The 18646-nt window shown below is 35.7% G+C and overlaps 1 protein-coding gene across 2 annotated transcripts; it reads left to right on the plus strand.

The window, feature by feature from the left end:
• Nucleotides 1–7731: 7731 nt before the first annotated feature.
• Nucleotides 7732–9339, plus strand: LOC111885202 (floral homeotic protein AGAMOUS). 2 transcript variants are annotated; one of them, XM_042898260.2, is made up of 2 exons: nt 7732–7806; nt 7921–9339. In XM_042898260.2, exon 2 carries the CDS (start codon nt 7931–7933, stop codon nt 9134–9136), a length of 1206 nt encoding a protein of 401 aa, XP_042754194.1. In that variant the 5' UTR covers nt 7732–7806; nt 7921–7930; the 3' UTR covers nt 9137–9339. The 2 variants fall into 2 exon arrangements, with proteins under 2 accessions (XP_042754194.1, XP_023737249.1); XM_023881481.3 differs by having other exon boundaries at nt 7745–7793.
• Nucleotides 9340–18646: the final 9307 nt, after the last annotated feature.

The following is an 18646-nucleotide window of genomic DNA, read 5'->3' on the forward strand; positions in this document are numbered from 1 at the left end:
AATTAATATATATATATATATATATATATATATATATATATATATATATATATATATATATATATATATACACACTGTAATTTACATGTGTTAATAAATGTGAAATATGGTCATAATAGTTGTAGAATTTTCAATTATCAATATAAATATATAAAATGTTCATTTTAATATCATGTTAAATCCAAAATATAAATCAAAATATCAAATAAACATAAAAGTATTTAAAATTTATTTTTTAGAATAGTTTAAAACATTTAAATATTTTAAATATAAAACTAAATCGACATGTCAAATTAACTAAAAATATCCAAATGTAATTTTTTTATAATAACGGAATTTCTTTACAAATAAATAGTTTTTAAATCATAACCATTAACAATAATCTTAGTTAAAAATAACATAACCTTCTAAATTACATTTTGTTACGTTACAAAAAAATATCAAATAAGTAATTTCTAAATTAGTTTATCATAACGTTAAAAGTAACATGAAATCGAGAATTATACTTAATTTAATTGACATGCCAGGTGCGAGTAGTGAACACTAAATGATATACTTTTAAAACAATGTTATAACATAGTTTAAAATCATTACAATTTTCCATAAAATTATCGTAAAATTATTGTTTAAAGGTTAGAATTAATAATGTAACATCCGTTTCTCCTGGAGGAATCGAATTAGGGTTTCAAGGAGCCAAAATGTTGGATTTTGGAGAAAAAGGATCCTCACGACGTGAGACATAGCGGTTCACGACGTGATATGGTTTGCATGAAGATTTTGTCCGGTACTGAGCTCACGACGTGAACAATAAGAGCTCATGACGTGATGAGCGGTGCAGCCCAAGACCATTATCTTTTCAGGTTTCCTTCGTATTTAAGCATCTCTAACCCCATTGTAGGGTTTCTTATCAGCCTGAAACCCTCTTTCACCTCAGAAAAACCCTAGTGCCCATCCATGCTTGATCTCTGGTGGTTTTGGAGCTTTTCTTGGATTGGAAGGAGGAAAGAAGAAGAAGAAGGTGGTCTTGTGTTGAATCTTGCAAGGAATCATCATCATAATCATCACCATACATTGCTCCTGGACCATTATAAGTGCTAAATCTTCTATATTTATGGTTATATAAGGCTATATCTATGTTTTGTCCAACTTTTCTTCTTGATTGAGCATGTTGAGTGAATAGAAACCATAAAGTTAGCAACTTTATGAGTTATGAGGGCCTTAGGGATGTCTTGGAGTTCAGATCTAGAAAAAGGTTTAGTTTTGGAACCTTGCATGAAGTTTGATGCCTTTTTCTTCAACTTTGGACTTAATGAGATCTAGACATGTATTGGACATATATGTCTTAAAAGCATCGACTTTCTTGAGTATTAAGGAATTATATGACCCTCTGGAAAGTTGGAGTTCAAGGCTTAATGGATTAAGGACTTAAAAGTTGGATTTTTAGCCTCAGACTATTCTCATGATGTGAGACACAAAGTCCAACGACGTGAGGAGAGTTTGGTCCCGTTTTTTATGAGCTTGTTGAGCCTCACGACGTGAGGATAGGCTGCTCATGTCGTGAGGTTAGCTCATGTGTTATTCCTTGACTGAGTTGGCTAGGTTGAGTCAGGATGAGTTAGGATCTGATCGAGTGAGCTCTCACGACGTGACCAAGGGCTGGTCATGACGTGAGATGTGATTTTGGGCTTTCGGGCCTTGTTAGGCCCTAGTTTTCTATCTTTGGGCCTTCTTGTGCCTAGGCCCATTTGGAGCTTAGGGTGTCTTTGAGGAATTTGGGCCTTCTTGGATTAGGCCCATGATGGGTTTTGGGCCCATTTAGGAAGTTGGGTCATATTAGGTAGGTGTTATTGGTTTGCGCCTCGGATTTTGGGCCAAGTAAGGAAAGGTGTAAAATGGACTTTTACCCTGAGTGTTGGAAAATCAGACTAGGATTCCAACTATGGGTTGTGGATCAATTATTAATCGGGTATTATTTGATGATATTAGCATGGGGATTCTTCGGATCGAAATTCCGAGCATTTATCTAAGATATTTAGCAGCGTGAGATGAGTTTCCTTCATTGTATTTGTGGGTCGAAGGCACGAATGTCGACCCACTAGTTCATGCTTGTAGTGCAATGATGGTCTTTGTGATAAACATATGTTATGATTATATTGTTTGATAAATCTGTGATTCTTTTGTTATGGTATTATGTGGTAGTGGTAGGGGTGAAATAGACCCTGTATCTGATCGAAATAGACCGAAAGGGAATTCAAGTACCTATATATGCTTAATAGTAGCTGTAACGCCACGATTCTCAAGTATTAATTTGATGGCATTAATTCTTTTAATTTCAAGGTCTACTCGACGAGTTGGATGCCCTGACTCGTCGAGTAGTAGCGGGATGGGCCACGTGTTTATGTGACCTACTCGTAGAGTCCAAGATAAGACTCGGCGAGTATGAGTTGGGGGATGAAACCCTAATTTCTGGGGCTTTGGACCTTATTTAAAGGGTTATTAGCCTCCCTTAACCTCTTATACACTCCTCCTTGAGCCTAGAAACCCTAGATCGCCGTTTGTCACCATTTTGTGTATTTTTCAAGCTTGGAAGTTGGGTTGTAGGAAGAAGAGCTTGGATCTCCCTTGGTCCCCATGACCATAAAGTAAGGATATTTGGCCACCTTGAGCTTTTTCATTCAAGATAACTTTTCCCATTAGCTTGATCTCGACCTTAAAGCCATGCAAGTACGTAAAGGTTTCAACTTTACGTCGAAATCATACCCTAGGAACTCATATCTACCTTCTGGAACGTTTGGTTGGCCTAAAGCATCTGTATGGATTAAGGATTGGATAGACTCGACGAGTTGCATGGCCAACTCGGTGATTCCGATGAATATTGCCTTAAGATCCCTGAAGGAACTCGATGGGTCAGCAGGATGACTCGACGAGTCGAATGGGGGTGTTGAAGGCCGTTTGGATATGCTAGTACTCAGTGAGTTTTCGAGAAACCTAACGAGTTCACCCGAGGCTTTTAGAGTTCAGTGAGTTCCAAGGAACTCGGCGAGTCGAGTTATACACTCGACGAGTTGGGTCAACATAGACTTTTGACCTGGACCGTTGGCTTTGAATTTGACCAAAGATTGACTAGTTTGATCTTAGAAGGTAATTTGGATGAATTGGAGATTTATGGAAATAGCTTTATGGTAATTATAGGTGGTGGAGTTCGTGGCTTTGGTTTGAGAGTTTGAGTCTATCTTCCGTGCAACACTTGAGAGGTGAGTTCTCCTCACTATACTGACAGGGTCTACGAAACTAGGTCAGTCCCTTGGGATTCTTATCCTGGATTTAGTATGTTGTTATACATTCGTGATCTGCTAGATTGGTACCCTGGTAGTTAGCTGTGTTTACATTGTTATGATCTGTGTTTATTGATTGATTATGTGTTATATATATATATATATATATATATATATATATATATATATATATATATATATATATATATATATGTGTGTGTGTGTGTGTGTGTCGCCATATGTGCTTGGGTTGGGTAGAGGCAGGGTCTTGCTTTGTGCGGTGATGACAACATACCCGGGGCAGTTCAGATAGACTTTAGGCCTGCGGGCGGTCCAGTCATGCCGAAGGTCCAGCGAGCGGTCCGGATAGGCTGTAGGCCTGCAGGCGGTCCAGTGATGCCGAAGTCTCGGGAGCGGTCCAGATAGGCTTTAGGCATGCGGGCGGTCCAGTCATGCTGAAGGCTCATTATGTATACTGTTTGTATCTATATGATATTTGTTGGTTGTATGGTTGGTATTTTGGGGGTAACTCACTAAGCCTTCGAGCTTACATTTATTGATTTTGGTTTCAGGTACTTCAGATGACCGCGGAAAGGTGAAGGCATGACCGTACACTTCCTCGATTGTGATTTTGGTTCTTGGAATGATTCTGATATTGATTTATTTTGAAAACAAATTATGAACTATTTTGGTTTGGATAATTTTATACATTTGGGTTGGTTTTGAAAAGTTTAAATTTTTGTGAAAATTTTACGGATGTTATAGTAGCCGATTGAAATAGGCCGAAGGGGAATGCAAGCACCCAGATATACTTGACAGTAGTCGGTTGAAATAGACCTAAGGGGAATGCAAGCACCAATATATGTTTGACAGTATCCAGTTGAAAGAGACCGAAGGGGAATGCATGCACCCAGATATGCTTAACTGTATGTTTGTTTGGTATGTGATATTGATTTATTTTGAAAACAAATTGTGAACTATTTTGGTTTGGATAATTTTATACATTTGGGTTGGTTTTGAAAAGTTTAAATTTTTGTGAAAATTTTACGGATGTTATAATAGCGGATTGAAATAGGCCGAAGGGGAATGCAAGCACCCAGATATACTTGACAGTAGTCGGTTGAAATAGACCGAAGGGGAATGCAAGCACTAATATATGTTTGACAGTATCCAGTTGAAAGAGACCGAAGGGGAATGCATGCACCGATATATGCTTAACTGTATGTTTGTTTGGTATGTGGTATTTTAGGGGAAACTCATTAAGCTTCGTGCTTACGGTTTGTTGTTTATAGTTTCAAGTTCATCCGATACAAAAGAGGAGGGCCCGACGTGAATGCACTGCATCCACCCATGTTTCCGCAACTCTATCATTTTGGGATTGTGCTCTGATAAATGTTTTATGTTAATATACTTTTGAATGATTGGTAATACTAAATGACGTTTTAATGGTTGAATTAAAAATCAAATTTTTACCATAAAATTTTTGGAATGTTACAAATAACCTAAATACTTCCAATATGTACTTGCCAAATTTTAAACATACAATTTTACCATATGTAAGGCATGGATATTCGCCTAAGATTATTATAAATTTGGTTGGAAATATCTAATTGAAAGCATTCCATTTCGCCCGCTAAACTAAAGTTGGAGGCACCCAAATTTTTATAAATTGGAAGAGGATGAGATGCGTTTAGAACAAGTAATGTGATAATCCTCGCAACGGAAGCTTGTGGTCCCCGGATGCCTACTAAAATAATGAGGCTCTAACAGTATTAATTTTTTTTTTTTTTAAAGTTTTTCTAATCACTTAACCGGTTTTTTAAGTTTTCGCCGGTTTGGTTGAACCGATTTTAGAGTGAACGGGCTGGTTTTTGGCGTTTCATTTTCAAACGAATTTTAGGCTATAGAAAATCGATAACCTGACCGGTTCCCATTTAAACCCGTTGGTTCCGTCCACTTTTCAAAACAATAAATTTTCTTTAAACAATTTCATCTGTGGGACAATCATTTTTAATATTATCATGGGATATATACAGTAAAGTCCTAATATTTTCATCGATTTGACAAGAAAGTCCTAAACTTTATTTTTTTGACAGTAAAGTCCAAATTACAGGCAGTTTTTGACACTTTTACCCTTTTTCCCCGGTTAGCCGGTAATTAGGACTTTTTTGTCAACAAAATAAAGTTTAGGACTTTCTTGTCAAATCGTCAATTAGGACTTTACTGTCAAAAAAATAAACTTTAGGACTTTTTTGTTAAATCGTTCAAAATATTGGGACTTTAGTGAATATATTTTTTTTGTTAGAAATTTAATGGTATGATACTCTTTAAGCATAAGAGTTATTGAAACATTCTCTAATCAGCTAGATCCTATTGAAATCCTTTACGTTTGCTTCTTGTTAAATCGTTTTTTTAATCTCAACAAACCGACATTGAAAAAAATTGAGATAATCAAGAAAGAAAGAAAGAACCAGGGTTGTGTTGGCTTTTTGCAGTCTCAAAAATGGAGAAATAAGAAACCGAAAAAAACAAAATTGCCCTTCTTTCCCTTCTCCACATTCACACCCTTTTGACTAGGCATGTGTTGTTTGTGTTTGTATAAAGCTAGGGCAATTTCGTTTTTTTAGGTTTCTAATTTCTCCGTTTTTGAGACTGCAAAAAGCCAACACAACCCTTGTTCTTTCTTTCTTTCTTGATTATCTCAATTTTTTTCAATGTCGGTTTGTTGAGATTAAAAAAACGATTTAACAAGAAGCAAACGTAAAGGATTTCAATAGGATCTAGTTGATTAGAGAATGTTTCAATAACTCTTATGCTTAAAGAGTATCATACCATTAAATTTCTAACAAAAAAAATTATATATTCACTAAAGTCCCAATATTTTGAACGATTTGACAAAAAAGTTCTAAAGTTTATTTTTTTTTACAGTAAAGTCCTAATTGACGATTTGACAAGAAAGTCCTAAACTTTATTTTGTTGACAAAAAAGTCCTAATTACCGGCTAACCAGGGGAAAAGAGTAAAAGTGTCAAAAATTGCCGGTAATTTGGACTTTACTGTCAAAAAAATAAAGTTTAAGACTTTCTTGTCAAATCGATGAAAATATTGAGACTTTACTGTATATATCCCTATTATCATCATCACCACCTTTAGTGTGACACATACCACAATTATCATTATCGTTACATGTAGAATTATTAGCATCACCAAAGTTTTGATAATTTAGTGGTTCGACATAATCAATTTTTCGTTATATTGCATTTGATGTGAAGCTACCGACATTTGATATGGTACAAACAACATTAGAAATGGTCCTAACAACGTTTGGTATAGTGCTATAGATATTTGATATGGTACATAATATCTAGGATCGGTATACCAAATTTGTCGATATGTCTGTCGGTTTTCATAAACAATTGTGGATTGAATTGGTGTTGTATTGGTGTTCCATATGCAACATATCCACCACCATTCTAGGATCATTTGGAGCGATATGCCGACCCACTTGAGATTAGCTACCTCTTTCGTTCAAAGATTTTTCCTAATCTACTACTAGACACTCTTCCGTTGATAGATCGGTTTCCACCAACAACATATCGATTTATGGCATTATATAGCAAATGTTGTTTCTCATCCATTGTATCATTAACCCTTAGTACAGATGTACAAGAATTGAAACATGCTGAATTTGTTTTAAATGTTTCACATCACCTTCATCAACCATCTATATAATATATTTCAATGTAGGGTGTTGGAAGGAAACATTGATATTATGTTTGTTGTCTAAATTTGTTCTCTCCTTGACCAATTTGTATAAATCCACTAAATTAATATTTACGAGAATTACAACACCAAATTTTATACAAATGGTCTAACCGATATCAATTCTCATTTTATGACTGTTATGAACCACCGACACAAACAAAATTAAAATATTCACTTGTAATGTTAGAACTCATGTTATCTTAAAAAAAAAGTTGTAGAAAATTGCAAGTGAAATCAAACAAATAACATACTAAAAATTTTACTCCATAAATCATACAAATGTTTGGAAAGATTAAAAACGTCCTTTTGATTTTTCAAAATCACATTTCACGTCGATTTTCACAAACGTGGTTTGGAGATAACTGTAGCTATTTTGACTATTTTCGATATCATGGCTAGCTATATTGTGAAACAACTTTAGAAAAAAATATTTTAGTGATATTCCCCGTTATTAATCAAAATCATTTATTTGACCAAATTAATTCGTCACATTTACAATGTACTATCCTTTTAAAGAAAATAATATACTAATTGTTTTGATAATTTAAATTTAAAAAACATCAAATATTAGTCAATATACTTTAAAACAATCTGATGCGTGAGAAATACGGAATTAGTGTGGGACATGTAACTGATCGTAGTTGGCATGCTACTCTACTATATATATAAGTGGAGCTCATTCTAAATTTCTTATCTTTCACATCCATAGGATTTCCTTGGTGAAACTATTTACATATCCTCTTAATTAATTAAGGTTTTAGTTACTCGTAATTTCTCGCACTCTCGCTAAATCTCTTTTTGAAAACAGTTCTTATAATCAATGGCTTATATGGTTCAATCATTGGTCTAATTTGATGTGTATATGGTATTGTTATTGACAGATTCGAAGACATGGGTCGGTGGAAGGTACCCATGGAACACATCAACAACAGCAAGAAACGCAATCTCACATTCCAAACAAGAAAAAATGGCATCATCAAGAAAGCCCTCGAACTCTCAACCCTCTGTGACGTGAATGTATCCATGGTCATCCGTACTGATCATCAAGAACCAGAGATCTTCCCTCCTGATCCTCATAAATTCACCAGTCTGACGGAACTTTACAAACGAAATCGCATTATGGATGCGGGGAAAATTCGGTATTATACTTTAGCAGATTTCTTTAAAGAGAAGACGATGAAGGTTGAAGAAGAACTCGCTATGGCCAAGAAGAAGAACTTGGAAGCCAAATACCCTACGTGGTTTGATTTCCTAAACAACTATAAGGAAGTGGAATTACGAGAACTTGCATTAAAGTTGGAGAGTAAAATCAATGATGTTAAAAACAAAGTTGAATCGCTCAAGGACATCTCCAAGATTCATAATCAAGACAATTACACAATCCACCCTACTGCTGAGGTTAATGCAGACAGTTCTTCCATGATGCCATCTTCAAACCTTTGCGGAGGGGATTACCATGACCTTAGCCTTGACCATGAAGAGCTCATAGGTGATGAAAATAATGACTGCTACCCTCAGGAGAACTTCACTCTTCCACCTTATTTTTCACCAGAGAAACTAGAGCGACATGAGCCAACATCGGGTGATGAACAGAATAAGTCGATCATGCAAGCATCAAACCCATATTCCATGATGAAGCTGCCATTGAGTGAAGATTATAACTACTACTACAAACAGAATCAAGAACATAACCGAATCTACCCAACTACTGTTCCTAATATTCAGATTTCTTCAATCATGCCACCTTTAAACCATTGCCCGAGGGCTGAAGAGCTTGGTTTTAACCCTATAGAGCCATTGTCTGATCAATATAACGGCAACTACCATCATGAGAACTTGAGTGTTCAACCTACCTTTTCACCAGAATCACTCATGCCACCTATCAACCATTGCCCGAGGGATGACGATGAGCTTGGCTTTGACCCTACACAACTATTGAATGAGCTTGGCTTTTCACCGGATATACTGCCACCATTTAGTGATCAAAATAGCATGATCCTGCATGCATCAGAACTTGATTCAATGATGAAACTAATAACGAGCGAAGATGATAACGACCACTGTGATCATGAGAGCTTCAATCTTCAACTTGCATAGCCAACTTATTGCTTTCCACATGAGAATCAACAGCCACTGGAGCCGTCGCTCTTTATCGAAACTTAGTTGAAGTATTTGTCTTTTTTTTAAAATGTTAAGAGTGTGAGCATAAACGGATCGATAAATTTCAGTACTTATCATGAATAAAATTAACATAAGTACCGTCCTCTTTACTAAAAAGAAAACCAAAGAAATAGTTATAATTTCTAATGTGTATTGTTATCGACCACTAATTAAACCACCGTTTCATTTGTGCCATGTGTATTGGTCATTTTATAAAGTGTTGCGTTTTTTTTTGTCAAGTGTGATTTTCAGTAAGCCTCGTTATGCCTTTTGTGGAACCAGAAAATGAGAAATTCCACCTTGTCATTCTAATTAATATTTGATTTTACCATGCTTTGCATATGCTGCTAACTTTATTCATATTCTTCAGATGTCAGGGTTTTACAGGGTCAAACATCTGACTTTTGAGGTACTCTTGATTGTTCAGTTAGCCTATTCCATGGCTTGAATATGATGTATATATTCTCTCAATTACATGTGCTTTTTGCAACCTTTGAGAGCTTATCTCATAATGATGTATTGTTGCATTGTTGTCAAACCTTCAGGGAAGAAGTTTTAAACATCAAAGCATTACATCACCACACATGCACTTATATAGTTCTAGATGAATCTTAATTAGAGTGACTACATTCCAAGCTTACATTGTTAAGCGTTTATTAATTAGTTGTGTATACAGTCCACCGTCTCCTTTTTTTTTTTTTTTTTTTTAAATTTTATATAAAAGGTTTGAGTTCTAACAGAATGAAACTTATAATTTATTCTTCAATATATATATATATATATATATATATATATATATATATATATATATATATATATATATATATATATATATATATATATATATATATATATATATATATATGATCATTGTTGGGAATAGTAAACATCCAGCCTTTTTGGCAAAAGTGGTCCTCTATTTATAGGTGTGCTTATAATTCTGTGTCTTTTCTTTTAGAGGTCATATTTTGCCATTTTGTATATTTTTGGTGGATACGTGTTCTTTCCACCGCCGATCTAAACCAATAGAGATTGGATTGGTGTCGATTGGTTGTACTCTCCCAACAACCCTAAAACCTCGCCTACCACTTATTTGTATATTCTCCTCCCTCCCACCCACCAACTCATCGATCTTCAACATCAAACGAACCCGTTACCACCTCCAATTGCTTCCCTTCTCTCTGCCGACATCGACCTAGGTGCAGACCAATACCGAGAAACGGAGTCATATCATAGTCGACACTCCAGGTATTATATTTGACACTTCAAGCATGGAGTCTTTTCAAAATTCTCTCTTTTCTTTCAATTGCTTCCTCCCTGTCTTTCTCGAACCCTGAATGTTATCAACGTATTTATGGACTTCATGAGTAGGATTTACAGATAAGATCCAAAGCAGCAGGACCAATTTCGAATGGGATTTCAGAGGTCGCTCTACAATCACCGTTTCACATGCCTTGAAATCTTCTTTCCTGATACTAATTTTCTCCACTACATCCCCGAAATGGTTTCTTCTTAATTTCTTCTCCGACCACCTCTTCTGCTAGCATGTTCTTCCCCTTTCATTATTCGCGATCCTTATCGAATTCCATCTAATTTTAGTCCAAGAAAGCAGTTTCTCACTTTCAGTATCAGTGAGAGAGACAAACAACAATAGGCAGCTCGACTTCTGGATCAAGATTTTTCTTCCCGTTCTCCGAAATTGGGTGTTATCATACCATTTTTTTCCACTACTCTGCTCTTCATCGCATTCTTTTAAAGGTTTTTGTTGTTTAATTTTTGTTTCTATTGTGTCATATGCTTGGCTTGGTTTAGGGTTCTTTCAAGTTTTCCTATGACAGTTTGATTATTGTATGTAGTTGTTTTGTTTGTTTTCTTTGCGTTGGTTTCTGCTTTTTGATTACTATTGGTAGTTTTGGAATTTTTGTTTCTATTCGTCGATTTTGAGGTTTATTGAAGGCTTAATTTGGATTTTTCCAAAAGCCAATAGCTTAGAAGATGTAATATTGTTTCTACACCCCAACCAATTGTACATTTTCTTAATATTCTGAACACTGTTCTTGATTCACCTTTCTTTCATACAATTAAAAACTTTCTTCAAATCGATACTTCCAATTTTTTATTAAGTTATTAATTGGTAGGGTACGAGATTTTTAGTTTTATGATTGTTGTTTCTCCAGCTTAGGTTATTATTTCATCGGGTATTGTGTGCTTACTTTTTGCCCTCTGTCTGTTTGCTAAAATGCTTAAGCGGTTGTCTGTCTTTTGTTATGCATTTCTTTTTACTTTATAAGGTTTTTTATTCTAATATGTCTCGCTCACAGTATAAACCTAAGAAGTGGATGCTACTTAATGAAGAGAAGATTGTCTGAGCCAGCAAAATCTTGCTATTATAAGTGCAACACTTTGTTTTCATTCACAGAATAATTTTCCAATGTGATTCTAGCAATTTCTATCTAACATTTGCAAGTTTGACATGTGTATTCTGGAAAATTGACACTTTCAGGAAGATTGCTACACCTTCCGGGGCAGATATCTCGGAAATAAATACATAAGTTTAAAAAGGAGGCTAAGTTACAGGTATGAATATAGAATGCTACTACAATACACTAATAACCAAAAGTACGTTGCTAATTTTGTGTTAAAAATCAGGGGAAAGATTTGTTTGCTTATGAATGGGTATTAGATGAGAGTGTTGAAGAATGAGAAAGAGGGATAACAATGAAATTGCACTTTGACTGAATAGAAAAATGTATAGTTGTGGGAGAGTCAGGGTAGTCTACTGATGTGTGTGAAACGAACTAATTTTAATCCCACCTTTTAAATATAAATTAGACACACAAAAGACAATGAACCTATCAATAGGTGGTATAGTTTAAGCAAGTAGGGTATCGAACACAGGGAACGACAATTAAAATAACTACTAGAATTATCTAAAAACAAATAATAAAAAGGAAAGGGTTTTTTCTAGTTTTGCAAAACTAGAAACTTAAACAATTTAACTAACACTTTAACTAAGCAACTAACAGCTAAGCAAACAAAAATCAACTAAATTCAATAATTAAGGAGACTTCTGTTTAGGTTCGAATCATTTGTTCCTATGGTTGATTTTATGGCAAGTGCGATGGATTAATTGGAATTAGCTATCGATTAGTGTGATTAGGTTCACGTTCGCTATTACTAATCATTAGAAAACAAATCTATTCAAGTAGTGATCAGTTGATTAAATTAATAAATTCCCTAGTTTATTGATTCGGGTTAAGTAAGACTTGTAGTTAGCTAATTGAATTGGTCGTTCAATTAACCTCTTGTTGATGGTTCGTCACACATGCTCACATATTAACTTACATATTCTCTAGTTAACCCTAGTTTCATGTTCGCTATTCCTAGGCATATAACAATGTTTTCACATAAATCATATGAGATAAGCAATTAAGAGATATTCATGCAACTTAATATACTTGTAATTAACAGAAAATAGTTGTAGTTAACACATAAGGTTCTTTAACAAGCTTAACAAAATGAAATTCACCAATTTAAATTAATCCAACCACAAATTTAAACCATAGTCACAAAATCATCTATCCTAAACAGAATATATGAGTTTTAGCTCATGATTACAACAGAAACAAGCTCAAAAACGAAATCAATTGGTTCACACATGGTTCAAACAAGAGATTAAGTAAAGAGTACACTTGATTTTGCGTTGATTCTCCTTATAATCGAATGTAGGGTTGATTCCTTAGTTTCCCATGCTCCAGCAGCACCTTCAATTGACACTTGGCCTCTAAGGTTTCATGAGAGAAATCAAGTCTCGATCACAAAGGCTCTATATATAGATTTCTGGGAACAAGGGCCGACTCGTCGAGTCCAGGGATAGACCCGCTGAGTCACTCATTAAAAACCCGTGTACGGCAAGGACTTCTATAGCTTCGCGAAGGTTCAACACGACTCGTCGAGTTCTTCAGGATTTTTGTCTCTTTTCTTCTTTCTTAAATTCCCAAGCTTACTATAGCTATTCCCGCTTCCTTTTGCTTCAAAGCACTTCTTTTAAGCTGAAAATACAACTTAGACATAATTAAGTACCTTTTGTCCATAAATTGCAATAAATTAGCCAAAAAGTATTAAGATTCTACACAAAATATATAGCTAAATATGCACATATCAAAATACCCCACACTTGACTTTTGCTTGCCCCCAAGCAAAACTGAATTTTAAACATACTAGCATCACATAGAACAATCTTAATCAAACCCAGCCATTATGCCAAGACCGCAACGCATGCATTTGTGTCTATAAATTTTTCTAAGGACCCCCCTTAATTCTAAATACTCACAATCCTCATAAACATGTGCCCACTTATTTGAACAACGCTCATTTTATGCATCTCTCCGAATCCATCTTCAGAAAACTTCTTAACCTCAACGTATTTTTGATCAAGCAACCCAAGCATACATAATCTAGAAAATTACAACTTTTTTGATACCACTATGGAGCTCTTTGGAATTCTTCACTTCTTTGATAATTTGATCTTTGATTCATTTGAATTCACCACCTTCTTTGTTTGATTCTTGGTATCTTCAACTTTTGAATTTCTTCAGAATTCTGATCTTTTGATCTTCATACTTTGATTGCTCCAAAATTCTAACAACTTTTTATTGTAATTTCTATCTCTTTTTTTATACATGTACCTCACTTTTTTTCACTCCAAACCAACATGCTTAAGTAGGGGCGCTCAACTTCAACCTTTATTGGTTAAATCGGTAGTCATCCTGGTAAACGATGCTAAACATATTGTGACCCTCAAACTAAGCGAGGTTGTGTTTTTGTCCCATGATTTCACTAGAATAAAGGGGGCCACAAATGCACTAGAACGTGTATAGGCTCAACTAAGCATTTGGGTCCTCATAGAATCATCAAACACAACATTAGCATGGAACCTAATTGCTTTTTTCCAAAGTTTTCTAATTAACCCTAGAAATTTCTATGCAAAATTTTTTAAAATTGAGCCTAAATTAAGATTCTAAGTTTACTAATGTAATCAACCCACTACCCCACACTTAATTCATGCAATGTCCCCATTGCATGTTATGCATGATAAAACAAAAAATAAAGAGGGAATCAGAACAAACTCCCCTGGGATAGTAGTCGTGAGGTTGATCGTTGACATCGAAAGTTCCATCTTCAATTGTCTTTAGACATGGGAACAACTCATCCATATCTCGAGCGTCAAATCTCGTGTGGTTGACAGCTCTAAAAATGCAGGAAAGATTCTCGGAAATCTTCAGGAATAATGCAACCAATTTCCACGTAAAATATCATCAAATCATCAGCTTGAGAAGTGAAATAAGGAGCAACTCGTCGAGTTAGTAAGGTGACTCGCCGAGTTGTAGCGGGAAATTGGTAGAAATCGTGAAATACCACTGTGACTTGTCGAGTCCATATGTGCACTCGGCGATTCATCGTTGTGTAGAAAAATATTGCATTCTGCTTTGACAAAATTGCAAGAATGGTCCCTGTTGTTAGGTCGAAATTGCTACTTTGGGCCAAAAAGGTTTGGGCTAGCACTCATGGTCCAAAGGTTTTGCCACTTTGGTCCAATTTACTTTAAACTTTATTTTAATGACCAATTTGCCCTTGTTTTTTGTTTTTTCATCTTTTTTATTTATTAAAATACGTTTATAATTATTTAAAGAAAAAGAAAAACGAAAATCTCTCTCTCTCTCTCTCTCTCTCTCTCTTCATACACCTTAAAACTCCAATGTCCTTTTCTGGCATCATAACCACCACCGGTCCACATTAGTGCCGCCACCAACACCAGACGCCATCAACAGTCGGACGTTGAAAAATTTAACTAGCTCCGGTGAGATATTATTTTTTGGCAAGAAAAAAAAATTACTGATGGGTCTCGAATTTGATTTCCGGCGAGAAAAAATTGCAGGTAAGTGAGTGGGTCTCAAACTCCCATTTTAGGAATAATGATTTGCAGGTGGGAGGTTCGACAAAACTCAAATAAATCTCAACCCAAAACTTAAGATGATTATGTTCAAGTGTTCTTGGTATGAACAAATATAAGCCCAAAATGTAAGATCTGAAATCTTGTTCATAGTGAAGCAAATCAAAATTATTATCATTTTGGCTCTTGAATTTGGTTCTTGTGTTCCAAAAATGACCACCGATGAGCAAACCCTAGAACCTAACCTGAAATCTTTGGAGTCTTGATGAACTTAACTTGAAATCTTTAGAAAACCCTTCATAACTCCAAAAACTCTAAATTTGATTTTGGGTTTCTTATCCAACCATCACCTACTCAATTTCTTATACAACCACCATCACTGCAGCTACCAAGTCAGATCGAAGATAAACCTCCATGGCAGACAACGATTTCACAATAGGAGATGACCCCAACATCTTAGCATCTTTGTTTTACTGATGAAGAAAGAGAAACAGCGGGGTTGACGACCGTAATGTGAGTGTGTGTTTGCCTAAGCTCTTGAGAGACTATAGAGAGATGGTGAGAGAGGTGTTGGAGAAGGGATCAGTCGGAGAAGGGGAAACCTTCATTTCGGTTCATATGGAGTGTGTTTTTATGTAAAAACAGATATGTGTTTATGTTTAAGAACAAATCGAGAATGGATCAGTCGGAGAAGGGGAAATGTCGGCAGTGAGAGGAAGCATAGAAATCTTAGGAAGAAGAAGAAGTGGGTGGAGGATTTTTACTTTCTTTTTCACAGGAGAGAGAGAGAGGGAGAGAGAGAGAGGGGGGAGGGAGAGAGAAAGATGTATTTTTTTTATTTTTCTTTTAATTATTAAAGTATTTAAGTAAATAAAAAACTAAAAAAAACAAAATCCAAGGGTAAAATTGTCATTACAAAAAAGTTTAAAGTAAATTGGACCAAAGTGGCAAGAAGATGAAAACCTTTGGACCATGAGTGCTAGTTCAAACTTGTTTGGCCCAAAGTGGCAATTTCGACCTAACCACAGGGACCATTCTTGCAATTTTGTCTTCTGCTTTAAATCCAATTTTTTGTGTGCTGAAGTAACATCAAAATGACACTCATGCTCATTTTTCTTCAGTACTTAGACAGTCTTTAACCTTCTTCATAACCGGACTCGATACTCGGACTCAAAACTTTATTCCCTATCTTGCCTAGACTCGATTCTTCCAACTATTCTCTCAATCTCTAGACCCTCGCATGCATACCCTTATTCAAATTCTGAAAAGAAAAAAAACAACACACAAGTAATAAAAAGGAAAACAAACTAAAAATAAATCCTCAAAACTATTTGTCCAAAAACAACCAAACATAATAAAAATTGTTTCAACACAACTAAACAATTAAAAATAAAAGGATAAGCTAATCTTCATCTTCCTCATCATCATCTTCATCGACATTTCCTCTTCCGCTACCTCCCTCTCCACTTCTTCGGGCATTGATTCTTTCCTCCCATGTATGTATATGCGGTTAATTGCCCCCATCAATGTGTTGAATGTGAAAGTGATCAAACAATTGAACATATGACTAGTTGCCAAAATTCACCCCTCTTGCCAAGTCATCTTGGAATTGTCTCATCTCTACATTGTACCAATCCATTGGTACCTCAACATCAAACAGAATTACCGGTGGATCATCGTGGGCTTGTTCTTGACGTCTCCTCACCCTCCTTCCCGACTCCTCGGGTGCTATAACCGTATCCTCATCCGGTATGGAAAAATTGCCGCCTCCATAATCCTCAATGATTCATTCTCGTCTGTAAAGTGTGACACTAAAATGAGGTGTGGGTATTTCGGTCAAACTACTTCCAACTCCTTTTTCCAGCACCCCAAATGATCTTGCCAAGCGGGTCATGAACATCCCTCCATTAATCTTCAAGGTTTTTTGTCCTTAACTGCTCCCTTGACCAAATAATTTGCTAAATAGTATGGGAGACTGCAAAATGTGTTCGGGGTAATGATACTCCACAGATAGAAGACATCAAGGTTAGGAACCTTGTCATCATCCTTCCCCATGTTAATTGTGCTAGAGACGAGGCGATGAAGTAGGCGGTGGATTGGTGAACAGATTCTCCCTTCCTGAGTAGACTTGGGGATGTAAACTTTACTAGCAATATTGTTCCACCAAGATGCACCTGACATACCCTCCGAAAATCCTTTGTGACAAGCCCCAAGGAATGTACCAAAAGCTCCTAAATTGACCACATGTTGGTCATAGATGCCCAGTCTCCATGGGAGCTCAACCATGCTACATTGGCGGTATTCCCTGCCAAGGAAAAACATGAGGACACCCAAATTGTAATGGTCATCACCTCCATAGAAATTAATAGTTGAGAAAAAATCCTCACACAACTCTTGGTATACTGGCTCCTGAATTCTAAACAGTCGGTTCCACTCATCGCATGTTATGGTTACCCCATCATGTAAACATGTCTTAACCAAGTATGGAATTACTTCCTCTTCCAATCCGACTCGACCAAACCACTCCCAATTTATCTCATTCGGAGCATAAATCTCTTTCTTTTTTTATCTCCTCTAACTTCTTTCTCCATTTTCTCATTGTCAATTATGAGTTAATTCGTGGAACACTTAACCAAGGATAAGCCCCTTGGTTACCCCTTGAGCTTTGACCTCTTCTGGAAAACATGTTCTGCAAAATAACACAAACCAACAAACCCACAAAACACATAAAACATCAAAAACATTAAAACCAAAAATCTAGGCAATATGCGATCGGACTCGTCGAGTCCATGAACAGACTCGGCAAGTCTGATGAACTGCTTGAGTCCTGCTATGATTCGAAGTATAATTGGTCATGTAATCTTCAAATTAATCTCAGGGGTTTGTCTAGGAAGGTATTCTAATTACTAATTCATAACCATTCTCAATAAAAACACTTTAAATGTGTAAAAATTTAGAACCCTAAAAATTATGTCTTTTTTCAAGATCGAGTTTTTCCACAAATTAAGGTCATTATTCTACCAAAGATTGGAACTTTAACAAGATTAGAAGTAAAAGATGTTACCTTTTTATGAGAATTGGAAGAAATCACAAGAAACTGAAGATGAAAGCTTGAGAGGAAATGGCACATCGAGTGAAGGCGTGTGTCGGCTGTGAGAATGAGTTTGTTTAACTTTTATGGTTAAAACCCTAATTTAAATATTGTAAAAATATATTTTTTCAGTAAATTAATTCGACTCGTCAAGTCAGTACACCGAATCGACGAGTCAGGTCACGAATTTTCTTCAGTATTTACATATGGACTCGTCGAGTCTTTTAATATGTTTCAAAATTTTTCCAAAAACTTTTCTCTCTTAAAAATAAATTCACCACACCCCACACTCAGGCCTTGCTTGTCCTCAAGCAATCATTTGAGACAAATAAGAAGATTTAGATAGATAAATCCTAAGAAACAACACAAAAACACAAAATAAAACTAAAAAGAAAGGTAAGAG

The sequence above is a fragment of the Lactuca sativa genome, chromosome 9, assembly GCF_002870075.4.
Source record: "Lactuca sativa cultivar Salinas chromosome 9, Lsat_Salinas_v11, whole genome shotgun sequence".
Taxonomy (NCBI): Eukaryota; Viridiplantae; Streptophyta; class Magnoliopsida; order Asterales; family Asteraceae; genus Lactuca; species Lactuca sativa.

What these genes read in the sequence shown, in the direction of transcription:
- LOC111885202 (XM_042898260.2), top strand. Translation starts at nt 7,931, where the DNA reads ATGGGTCGGTGGAAGGTACCCATGGAACACATCAACAACAGCAAGAAA.